Raw genomic sequence first — 12,445 nt, forward strand, 5'->3', positions numbered from 1 at the left:
TGACAGGGTTAAGCATTCCTTCAAGAGATTAAACACAATATTTTTTAAATAAACATCAGTGCTTCTGTATGTTTGTATTGAGCCTGTGCGTCCTCACACGCGGTTAGTACAGAGCGTTTGAGTGATTCGCCACTTAAGTAGCACGTGGTTAAAAGCATCAATCCTTTCGTCTGGAAAAGTGATGCCAACTTCTGCGATGAGAATGATGGTTGGAAAGAAGAAAGAGGCTTTTGATAAATAATCCCGACAAAATAACATCCTCACTAGTGATCAGCACTTACGCCTGCAGCCCATGGGACAGCACATGTGTGAATGATTCACCGCTGCATTTGAGTTCATCTCGGGATTTCCTTGAGTGGTGAGGACTTCTGGCTCCCCCGTTTCTCAATCACGCCACCTTTGCCTCTGGCTAATAACGAGCGTTACTTTGGCGCCGTTTTGTCGTGAATGGGGGTGGGAGGGTGAAATAGAATGCACGTCGGACTACCTTTGACACCTCAGGGCTTAAAAATAATATCACGGCAGGTGCCCATTATGGGCCGAATGTGCCTTAGGGAGCCCCACAGCTGCAGGTGACAGGCAAGGGGGAACCTACGGGTGCATGGCATGAGGGGAAGTGGTTAGCACTTCTCTGTGCCTTAAACGAGCCATATGATTATGAGTGTTGCTCCATTGCTGATCATGTTCACGAAATCTGATGAGAGGGTACAGTGCTAAATGTTCACCTTGTTGGTTATTGTATGAGGAATTGTAAAAGGGGCTTTTAGCAGCTTCGTGTTGTTGTTGTAACTCCAAATCATCTTAGGAAATAAATTACTACGAAAAAATTAAAATTTGTCTTATGAGATTGAGGATAATGAGACCTTATTAGGTAGTATTTTTGCTCTATTAACCCATTACTGATTTGTCTCTGCTGGCATTTTAGCTGAAATACTCTAGGCTGTATCTAAATATGGTTATTCAAGATGTAGTAAACTGTGTCATAGAGCTTTCTTGGCTCACTTCCTGTGTCACGTTTCACGCATGTCTCTGATAAGTCCTCGTTCCTCTGACAGGGTCCTCCTGGTCCTTATGGTTTACAAGGCATCCGTGGAGAGCAAGGATCTCCGGTATATACGCACGCACTCCCATACGCAACCACACGTGCACCAATATTCACCACAGCTCATCGGCATCGAAGTTCATTATTGCGACTGCACAACGGGCCTGTCTCAACTATATCCACAGAAAAATGTGTCCAAAATCCCCCTGACTTATGGTTTTTGGCAGAGTACCAATTTGAATTCAACAAAACGTAACGCATGCTCACAACAGATTGAATTTGCAGTGAACAGTTTTTAATCCTGTTCGTGCTGTATTTCATCAGGCCACGAAGAATATCATCCATGCTAAGGATAATTCATTTAAATTTTTGCAAGAAGTGTTTTTTTTACAGTGCCCAACTACTTAGACACAACACGTCAAGTACAATGTGTTCCAATACATTCCTTAAAACACACTTTTTATTGTAAAAATAAAATAGATTAACGTTAATTATGTTTTAAGTCAGATTACCCAAATTAGTAGTATACAGTTACAACTTTGAATAAAAAAGGTGCAATACCTATACCTGTTGGAGGTGGCTAAGCCCTTAAAACAGTTTCCGCTAAAGCCATTTTGTTTGTGCCCCCCCCCTCCGTTATAAAATGTTTACACCACAGTAAGTCTTATGGTAAATAAGTTGTGGTGGGGCATAGTGTGGGTACCTGCACATTTTACAATCCATCTGGTCAGTGTGAAAACATTGCTGAAATGTCATTGGAGTTAAAGTGTTTGTGTATCGAGTAGCACGGGGCCTTGCGTTTGTGGTGTCGACGCTTTTATGGATCAAAACGTACCCCTCGTGACAAGGCCTTAATTTCAAACAAAACATCAATCCGGTACGGGATTTGGCCAGTCTTTTCAGAGGAGAACTGATGACCGTGCAAGGCAGGGAGGGGGGCTTTGTCAATGTTGCTTGGAATTTCAGATGAGGGAATTGGGCTTTGATGCGGTGCTGACACTGGGAAGTTTTCTGCTGTGATTGGTGATGGTCCTGTGTCTTCAGTGTCATTGTAGCACCAGACAGTGTGGCTTGTAATGCACTCTGCTGCTGTCACCGGCAGTAGTAGTGTTTAAAATGTTGAACCCTATAAGACGGGGATATTCAGTGTTATGATTACATTTCATTCAGCCTGTTGATGAAGGTCAAAATTAATACATGAATGAGTGGGTAAATGTTTACAAATATTAAAAAAATATGGTTGTGAATTAGTTATTGTCTGCCACTGCTGTTCCACGCCCCTGTTTGTGTTGTTGTTGTTGCCATTTTAAAGTGACGGTGCTCTTGGAGAGTCACTTTTTTACGACTGTGCAGTTTTATTGTCAAGCCTCATTAGACGGGTGAACTGCCAAATATGCCACTGCTCAGTCGCAAGAGACATCCGCCACACGATGGAATTTACTGTCGTGCCCAGGTGGAATCAGAAGCAACACGCTCGCTTGTCTGAAATATAATACTACTAAGTTAGTGTAAAATAAAATAAAAACTACATCAAGTAGGTGGCCCGCTTTCATGAGAGTACTGTAATTCTGGGAAATCTGCTGCGGCTCAAATAATCGACTTTATAAATGTGTACACTGTGCCACCGTGTAATTTAAAGTAATGATTCTCGCACATCGAGGCTGATCTTGTGGATTAATCAGTCTTTTGTTTGGGCTGACAAAAATAAAATGCCTGAGGTTTAGCATAAACTTGGAAGCATGGCTCAATATTGGATGTCCTCACTTGAACAGAAAATGAAAAGTACTTCCTGTGCACTTCTTTTTCAATTCGCCTTTCATTGTGTTTTATAAGAGGGGAGATGTGTGTGTGTGGTGTGCGTGCTGTGCGTGCTGTGTGTACGTCTAACACTTGTACTTTTCTTTGTTCTAGGGTCACATGGGTCCAACTGGTCCCCCAGGCCCCCCTGGGCATCCTGGAGATGATGTAAGATGCTTACAGCTTCTCGCAGTCCCTACACCACGATGATAAAATGAGACCTTTGTCAGTGACCTCCGCTTAACCCCCAGCTATAGCGTCCATGTGGTATACACTCAACTCATCGTTGTGCAGCACCAGATAAATACGATATTTAGCTGTGTGCTACAAAAAATGAAATTGTATGAATAACTACAGGTTACATACATAATTTATTGCACACTTTACGCTGTGTATTTTGAACATGCTAGTTGCTGTATTCACACATTTCATTTATAGTGTATATGTATTTAAAGTTTTTGTGCTACTTTGAATATGTGTATATAGTGTTTTCACTCTAATAAGGGATCCTGTTGGTATATGCCTCACCGGCATCCCAACTTGCTCCTTCACTCAGCCCCGTGTTAATGCCGGTTGAGTGATGTGCATTCGTTTAACGTAAACGCGAGGGGTTGGCGGTGCACCGATTCGCGCACTGCACTATGAACCCGGTGACCTGAGTTCGATTCTCTGCCACGGCTAACATCAGTGGCCCCTGGGTGGTATCGGAACCTGTCCCTGGGCCCCATTCTTCACCAACCCACACACTGTCTAGCGAAGGGAAGAAAGTTCAAACAACTGCCATGACCAATACCGGGCCACGGGGAGGGCTTCATCCCGCTGCGGATTGTCCACCAGCCGAAAATCCCTTAAGTCATTCGTGAACTGTAAAGTCCACCGTAACGAAGCCGTTGATTGCAATCATTATTCTGTTCATATTAGTGACGTGATAACCTGGTTTTTTTTTTACATAATAACAGAATATATAATAAGCAACGTTTCGGGCAGTGGTCCTTCTCCGCTGTGAGCGAGGGCCGAATGCGTTGAGGGTTTTGTTTTCTCTGCGTCCGAGCTCCACTGGCAGCGCGGTTTAACGAAACACGCCGCCACGTGCGCGCGTGCGTGCGTGTGCGCGTGCACGTGCGTGCGCGTGTGTACATTGTGAACATTCAGGCAAGAGGCGGACGTGCGTGTAGCCGGGCGATCGCGCGTTAACCCCCCGCACGTGTGCGCCCCTCCTCTCCCCGCCGTGTTGTTTCAGGGCAAGAACGGGAAGCCGGGCCGGCCAGGAGATCGTGGCGGACCGGGTGACATGGTTCGTCTCTCCCCCTCCGCTCACGCTGGCAATGCGATGATTGGTGGTAGTGCTGACCAATTAGAGCCCCCTGAGCAGAAATTATTTTTCGGAAACCCCGCCCCGCCCCGACCTCGCCCCGCCCCCACCCCGCCACACCACGCCCCAACCCCTCCCCTAAATCGATCAAATCCTGAGTGAGATGATGTAGACAATAGATGTGTAGATAAGAGTGCGTTAAGAGAAATATAGTCACAATTGGGGCAGTAGTGAGATAAGTGTGTGGACAAGAGAGATGACAGAGATTGAGACATGCTATGCTTTTTTGGAGGTTGTATTTGAGTTGCTATTTCGTGCACATCTATTTAATTTATGAATCTGGAGTCACCGGAGCTACTTGGGGCCCTAAGCTTGTACTTAGTTTGCATACGCCTCATGCTGCCGCTGGCGATCACATCTGGCAAAGATCACCCCTCGTGAAAATGGGGCTTTAAGGTGCCACTCAAGGTGGGTGAGGCAACAGATGTTCGGTTTTACCCGCACATTCAGATTTACTACCTTCTGCTGCAGATGAACCTTTAATTAAAGGCGAACCAACCACACCACAGCCCATTAGCGTGTGAACAAAAAAAAATAAGTAAATATAACATCATGAAGAGCAGAGAGAAGTACCTTGAGGTGACAGGGAAATGCATTTCCCAGGGTGATCAGCCACCACCCTGGTCATCCCAACTTGCTCCTTCACTCAGCCCTGTGTTTATGCTGTCTTGACGGATGTGCATTTGTAGGCTGCCTGTGGTTGAACTAGTTATTCAACAAAAATCCTTGTGTCACCCGTCCATTAGATTGCACGTCACGGCAATTTGAATGAGCTATTTGCCCCTTTTTACAGGCCAGCATAGTAACTTCAGATATTGATTGTCCACCAGTAGCGTATATATAAGGATGAGGAAAAAGTGTAACAAGGATTATAATTGCAGGGATGAGAGGTTAGTTTTGGTGGCAACGCCGTATTCAGTTCTGCGCAGATCACTCACTCAATACAATGCGCAGCCTAATACTACTTAATTAAATATAGCATTTTATTTAGCCGTATCTATATATGTGGGGAAGAGGAGGAATGTAAATACTTAAACAAATATAAAATACAATATAGTGCCTCACTGCCATTCACAAACTAAGTGCATAGACCCATTATCAGTTGTTCACGTTAGGTTTGCTGTTGCGGTGAAAGGATGTGGGTATGAAGCTAGCTTGAAAATGCTTCGTTAAAACTTGATTCAACCCACCCCCTGAATGTGATTCTGAAATTGAGTTCAGCCAATTGAAAAACCTTACGAAAGAAAATCCTGACAACATGTAAAACTGTGTGAACATTAGCCTGAATAGTTCTTGGACAATTCATTTCAGTGTCATGGGTTCAAACACTTGATGAACTGGTTAAAAATATAAATGTGGTTTATTTTTTGTAAGGGCCCAGGTTTTGGTGTGGAGGAGCTGCATGTACATCAGAGTGAACTGATTAAATATTTATTGTCAAGTCAGGTTTCAGTTGACATCCTTAAGCCACTGAGAGCCAAACGAAGGCCCTCTCTAACACAACACAGCTGCTGAGACGTAGGCACAGGGTATGTCAACCTCCCACCATCGTGTAGTTGCCCTGCATTGCCCCTTGCAGTACTCTACAACTCTTTGCGGTGGAGGTGTATTGCAGTGCTCCAGGGATGGATGAGAGTTTTGTTGCTGTGTCGGCTGGTGGTGTAGGGTCCTGGTGGAATGAACGGGAGCCCCGGAATGCACGGATCCAAGGGACACAGGGTAAGCGAGCCCACCGAGAGAGACGGTCACCACGCCCACCGCATCACCACCGGCAGTGCGTGACCCCGGGTGGACCCCTGCCATAAACACGCAGCAGCAGCAGGAGCAGCGAGACTCCCACCCATAAACACGCAGCAGCAACAGCAGCAGCGAGACGTCTCCCAAACGCTTTACACGCACACCTCGTGGGAACACGCAGAAGCGCTTGACTTCACCTAACACGTGTACAGCTCGGTCCTAAAACAACAACAAAATATAACAAGTTGTTATATAATAGAGCGGAAACGAAGTTCACAGAGTGAGCTTTTGTTGTTGTTGACCAAAATGCATTTTTTTATCTTTTACAAAGAAAATAATGTCACCCGTCTATTTTTAAAAACGGTGGTTAAAAAATTACAACACTGCTCTGTAAAGGTTTTAAGTAACTCTTGGTATGTCAAGAATATATATCAACATTATTTACATATACAGTATATTATTGTTCTAAATGCTACTTGATGTATTTGACTCACAGTAATTGATAATAATTGTAATAATTCAAGCGTATACATTTATAAATGCTTTAAGTTATTTCCCACTTAATTTTTGCACCCTTCAGTTCCTGCAAACTGTTTGATAAAATGAGTACGGATGGAGCACGGATAGATATATACTTTATTAGCATTTATACGATAATTGGAGAAAGTTTATGGTTGTGCCTGCTTGATTATGAATTACAATAGCATTCAATTTTTTGTTATTGCAGCAATGTTAATAACAATGCCGAATAAATTCTTCTGCCCAAAGGGATACAACGGGATTCCTGGAGCCAAGGGAGAATCTGGAGGGAATGGTCACCGGGTATGACTGCTGTCAGCTCCGAATGCACACACACACACCTCTCATCATAATGTATATCTTTCTAACCAACCAATCAGGCCCATCCTGCTTCTTAAATAGCATCACTGCCAAGAGAAACATGTACAGAGCTCTAATCGAGGTGGACGGTCCCTTGATTTTAAATTTTGTCACAATTGTTTAACCCCTTCTAATGCTCATCAACAAGATCGCATTGTGAAAATAGAAAGAAACGCACGTGAAAAGTTTGGTTATTATTGTGATGACGTTACACAGACATGCGGATCTTTCGGAAGGCATTGGTTAGCTCAGGATTCGACTGAAACCCTTAAAAACAATACAATTAAGCTCAGTGGGGTCTTTTACAAAGGGCTGCCCACAGTCACTTTATATCTAAAAATAGCACAACAATGTATAACTACTGCTACAATTAAATCACACAATTAAATCACAAATCATACAATTAAATCACAAAAAAATTAAAAGGGGTTGAAATTAATTCAAACTACAAAATATTCAAATTTTGGAAATATATAATAAATAAAAAAATAGTCTTCACACGTGGCTAGAAAACGTTCACTCACTCTGTCTTGATTGCATATTCAAATTGCACGGTGCCACCTGATATCGAAGGTGTACGCTATTTAACAACGCATACACGTAACATTCATTTTCACATTTAAGTTCTGATAGACTTTACAACACCCATGTAGACTCTACTGCTGTAGCTGTGAAGTGACTGCCGATTCCTCCGTCTCTTGCAGGGGGAGAGAGGTGCGGCTGGAAAGAACGGTTCCCCAGGCAACGTGGTAAGTGTTTATACGCCATTACTATTTGCATTGTTTTACATTATTTACCATTAAGTATTATTCAAGTGTATCACTGACACCCAAACAATGACTCCTACGAACAATAGCTATCCCACAGTGCTACGTGGTTGCTGAGGTGTGGACAATCACTACAGAGATATAAAAATATAATATTAGCAGCCGAGATGAGATGCCTTAGCAAATGACCACGGATACCACAAGCAGCCTACCACGCAAATGAATCGGTCCTCGTCAAAATCGTATAAAAGGTAGAAGAACACCTAGAGCCGCTGTTGCCATCAAATAAAACTCCAGTTGTTTGGACATGTGACAAGATAAGGGGGCAACTATCCAACACCGTCATCTTACAGGACATGACATGATTAAAAAGAAAAAGAGAGGATGACCCAACATCGACTGGATGACGAATGTGATACCAGGCAGTGACCAGCCAGCACGATACCTTGTGAAGGACAGGCGAATGCGAAGAAAGTCCATGGATGAGACATCACTGGCACCCCCATGATGGTTGAGATTTAAGGAAAGATAAAGAACTCATGATGATGATGATTATTATTATTCTTACGTCACATTTCTCCTACCTCTCTCCGTACCCCAGGGCCCCCAGGGATCAACTGGTGAGCGAGGACGTCCCGGAGGGTCTGGTCCTAGCGTGAGTGTCCGCACCCCGTCCTTGACACAGTCACTCACACACCTTCTGTCGGCCTCCTCACCACGAGCCATCCCCACACGTCCCGAGCGCACGTGGGGATCACTCACGTGCAGCCACAGTGCGAGCGATTTCCGGGATTCCAGTCTAAAGTAGCATCAATTATTCGCCTAGTACGAAAACGATTCTTAATGTTTTCCAGTGCGGCGTTTCCTCGGTGCGTTTGCCGTGAAACGTAGATTTGTTACTTTTAAGGGTGTGGGTCAATTTTAATGTTAGATGCAGGAATATGTTATATCAGGTAATACTGAATGCATAATAGGTGTGGGATTAAACATGTGGAATATTAGATGTAGGAAAAAGTACAAAGCAGGAACGTTATAATGTGGTTTCACTATATTTGATCAAAATTAAGAAGACGTAAATATTTTGTGTGGTTTTTGATACTTTTTTCACGAAAGAAGTACATTACATATTTATTTTCTACCCACCAAAATACACTTTCTAACCGTCATTCACTCAAACAGCACACTTCTGACAACAACAGAAATGAGAGTGTGAACCCGGTGACAGCCAAGGGGCACAATTAACCAAACGTGCTCTGAAATGCAACTCCTTCAAATATTCCTGTACGTTCACGCGCGACGGCACCTGTGCTTCTCGGGCGGCCGCTAAATGAGCCCGTCGAGTCTATGCACACGCGCCTGAATAAAAACCATCTTCGGCGTCGAACGATGGAATGGCATCTTGGATCGTTGTCGCCGGCAGCGTTGACGACGTTCACCGCGAGGCGAACTCCCGATGAAGCCCGGTTCACTCGTCGACCTCAACGCTAACACGCAGACGTCGCCCATTCACTCCCTGCCATGAGAAATAAAAAGAGGAAGAGGCATTCAACGTTCCAAAGCAATCATTTTGAGAGCATTGGTTCTAATGGTGTGTGTGTGTTTGTTTCCTGACTCAGGGTGCCCGTGGAAGCGATGGGCTGGTGGGGTCAAGGGGACCAGCTGTGAGTACCTGCCCGCATTGAAAGTTAGCACCTTGTGCTTCATCACGAATATGAACTGTTACACATTCATCATCATAATTATCGGCCATGGTCAATCCACTGCTGGATGATGACCGTGCCGCCCGTCGTATCTCATGGTTCTGCAATGTGATAATCCAGCTACCTGCACACGAGCTCATTTCATCGCTCCATCTCCACAGTGGGCCTCCTCTTGAATACTTTTTTTACGCATACCAAAAATGTATTTACAATCGTCAAACATCAAAGACACGAGGATGTCAAACGACGCAGACAAATCCGAGATTAAACGTCACGTGTTTTCGGTCGTTCGGCATCAGTGGGCTGTCGCGCGTGCCAACGAGAGAGAGAGAATAAAAAACACCGATACTCTTGTTTTGCGGAAAACGTTGAACGCGCCTTACACTTTGCCTATGCTCTAAGAATTGCTGACACATCGTGCAGACTTTTAAACGACGCTGTCCTTTCCGTTCGCCTGCAGGGTCCACTGGGCAGCGCTGGGTCATCTGGCTTTGTTGGGCAGCCCGGAGCTAAGGTGAGTTGGCAGCCTAAGTGGTAATAGACCCCAGCCCTGGGCTGAGCGTAGGGAGGTAGAGTACCTTTTTTTCTGCCTTCAAAAATGGCAAGACGAAATTAACGATTGCACCCAGGCAGGCTTGGAAAATGAAGCTTAAAACAATGTTATCGTAGGCATGCTGCACACTTAAATTTCAACAACCTCAAAAGAAAAGTCAAAATTTCAACACAGGACATATTGATGGGTAGGCCCATTATATATATGAAATAGTATATACTGCCTGTGACTAATTTGGGTGTTCCTAACATACTTTCACGTAATATAAAAGCACAGCGTTAATGTATTTTATTCAGGTTTGTCCAAAATAGGTGTTTTGTACTGGTGGTTTAGTTTTATCCTATCGTACACGACCATAGTCATAGAGTTAATATAAATTGGGATATGTGGTGGGGGCAGGGGGGTTACCAGTGTCTCCTGGGGGAAGGCTGCCTCTGTGTGGTGGCAGCTGCTGTTGGAACTCTGTCCTGTGTAGTTCAGTAGAGGTACCATATTCTCTGGATTATAAGATACACTTTGTTCCCTGTGTTTAACAACAAAAAGTTGGTATGGGGTGGGGGGCATCTTAGAATTTGCTTCACATGTGTGTGATTATATTTATATAACTTTATTCACACGGGTAAAACAATAGCGTTGGGAAACATGTACGTGTGTGTGTGTTGAAATTCTTTCGCACCCGTACGTAGCCAACCGCGCTAATCAGACCTGCGAGGAGTTTGTGCCTTGCCGTTGATGCTGTGTCCCGCAGCCCGCTCTCACCTGTACCGGTCTGACCAGCCCCACCGTCGTCGTGTCATTTGCAGGGTGAGCTCGGTATTGGTGGGTCGCGTGGGCCTGCGGGGCCACAGGGGTCACATGGTGAGGTCGGACTGCCTGGGCCTCCTGGCCTCGTCGGGCTCCCGGTACGCTTCTTGCTCGGATTTTTTTCTACATTATTTATTATTATGATGTTCCCTTCCTCCCCCCCCCCCCACCAATGTATTCCCATTATGCGAATCGTTGCCGCGTCGTGAGATGAAGAATCTGCAGTGCGACCCTTCGTGTCACAAATACGGCCCACAGAGCCGTTTGCCGCAGAGCTACCTCTGAGATCCCTTCAAGTGACCTTTGCATCACACAAGTCGAGAGCTGAAAATGTCCCACCTGCACTGCCACAGAGAGAGAAATGTTCATCGCATAATTAAAATACATCAAAGTGATGTGATTCAATTATCCGAGCTAGAATTTTAACCAAATTTAGAGGCAGAACCGATTATTACAAAAAAAATAAACTCGCTGCACTTGAGAACTCAGTTTCACCATAGGCGACTGCTTGGTTTTGAACCCCGGGATCTCAGCGTGGTGGCTCAGCTCTCTGACCTCTAAAACCACGGCGCCACCCCCATTTGTTTTGTTTTGTCACTCTCTCTCTCACGCGCTCAACAAACACGAGGGAGACGGGGGGGGCAATGCCTGCCTATGCGCCGTACGTAGTGTACGTGCGCGAATGTGTAGTCAATTTCACGCACAAGGTCCGCACCAGCCACGGGATGCCCGTGGACATTATGGAAATACAGACGATGCGTTTGGCGGGTGTGCACGTCGTCTTAATACAGAGCTGTTTTCATGAAAACAAATATTCGAACTCTGGACCCGCCTGAAAAAAGAAAGCATCTTGACACCTGTTGAGGCTTTCCTGGGTACATAATTGGATATTATTATGGAGTGTATATTTTTTTACAGGTTTTTGTCATGGACATTGCGCTGCATATACGACATTGCATAGGGCATCTGTGCATTCTCACAGTGCTCTCTATCAGTCGTATGTGTGCCACAGTCAAGTGTTCTGTGTGTGTGTGCTATCTCTGCCCGCACCGCGCGTGCCCATACGCCACGAACCGCGTGGGCACGCAGCGCCTCTACGGGGCAGGGGCAGCGAAATGTGTTCAGCAAAATGCACATTTAAGTCTTTTAAATCAATCACGTTTGCCCCCGGTGCAGCTCTGACCCAAGTGTCCTCGGAGTTTTACTCGGGGCATCAGAGTCCGCTTCGGGCAGTCTTACAGTTGCCATTCGCTGAAGACTTCTTATCCCAGCAGATACCTTCAACCCTCAGTCCACCACACAAACTGCTTATGCAGCGTGTGTGTGTGTGCGAGCCCCAAATTTATTCCAAGAGGCCATTGCGCTGCTTTGATTCATTGTCAGAATTTAAACGCGCTGTGATGCACACGGTGCATTACCTCATTGTTTTGTTTGTGTGAAGTGGCGTTTTGTTTTAACCTACGACGTTGTTGAGGCCATCCACTTTGAACTGCCAATCGTTGTTATTCATATGCGTTGAGTGCTTATGTTTTGTTGTAATGATATTGTTTCAAATTCGAGGGCTGCTATTGTTATTGTCAGCAGTGAAGCAATTGAATTCGCGTTCCATGCCACCAAAATTATTGGAAAGCTAAATATTGTCACATTTCTAACTGCACATAAGCAAGTAAGAAAGTTAAATACAACTTTGAAGCTTTGCCTTGAAAGTTTCTCACGATTATTTACGCGTTCAGATTATTTGGCAACTATAAATTCCCACATATGATGAGCCACTTCGATGAGCCATCATGTGTG

The 12,445-nt window shown here is 44.8% G+C and overlaps 1 protein-coding gene across 1 annotated transcript in view; it reads left to right on the forward strand.

Moving 5' to 3' along the window:
* LOC116948593 (uncharacterized) overlaps positions 1 to 12,445 on the forward strand; it is a 75,764-nt gene that overhangs the window by 28,394 nt on the left and 34,925 nt on the right. Inside the window, exons 9-18 of the mRNA XM_032965404.2 lie at positions 1,056 to 1,109; positions 2,954 to 3,007; positions 4,080 to 4,133; positions 5,877 to 5,930; positions 6,717 to 6,770; positions 7,532 to 7,576; positions 8,196 to 8,249; positions 9,211 to 9,255; positions 9,755 to 9,808; positions 10,651 to 10,749. Of these exons, the coding sequence (XP_032821295.1) occupies positions 1,056 to 1,109; positions 2,954 to 3,007; positions 4,080 to 4,133; positions 5,877 to 5,930; positions 6,717 to 6,770; positions 7,532 to 7,576; positions 8,196 to 8,249; positions 9,211 to 9,255; positions 9,755 to 9,808; positions 10,651 to 10,749 (567 nt within the window). The remainder of the gene's footprint in view (positions 1 to 1,055; positions 1,110 to 2,953; positions 3,008 to 4,079; positions 4,134 to 5,876; positions 5,931 to 6,716; positions 6,771 to 7,531; positions 7,577 to 8,195; positions 8,250 to 9,210; positions 9,256 to 9,754; positions 9,809 to 10,650; positions 10,750 to 12,445) is intronic.

Source organism: Petromyzon marinus, chromosome 34 (assembly GCF_048934315.1).
Source record: "Petromyzon marinus isolate PM22_M1 ecotype Great Lakes invasive population chromosome 34, UKy_Petmar_22M1.pri1.0, whole genome shotgun sequence".
NCBI classification, from domain to species: Eukaryota; Metazoa; Chordata; class Hyperoartia; order Petromyzontiformes; family Petromyzontidae; genus Petromyzon; species Petromyzon marinus.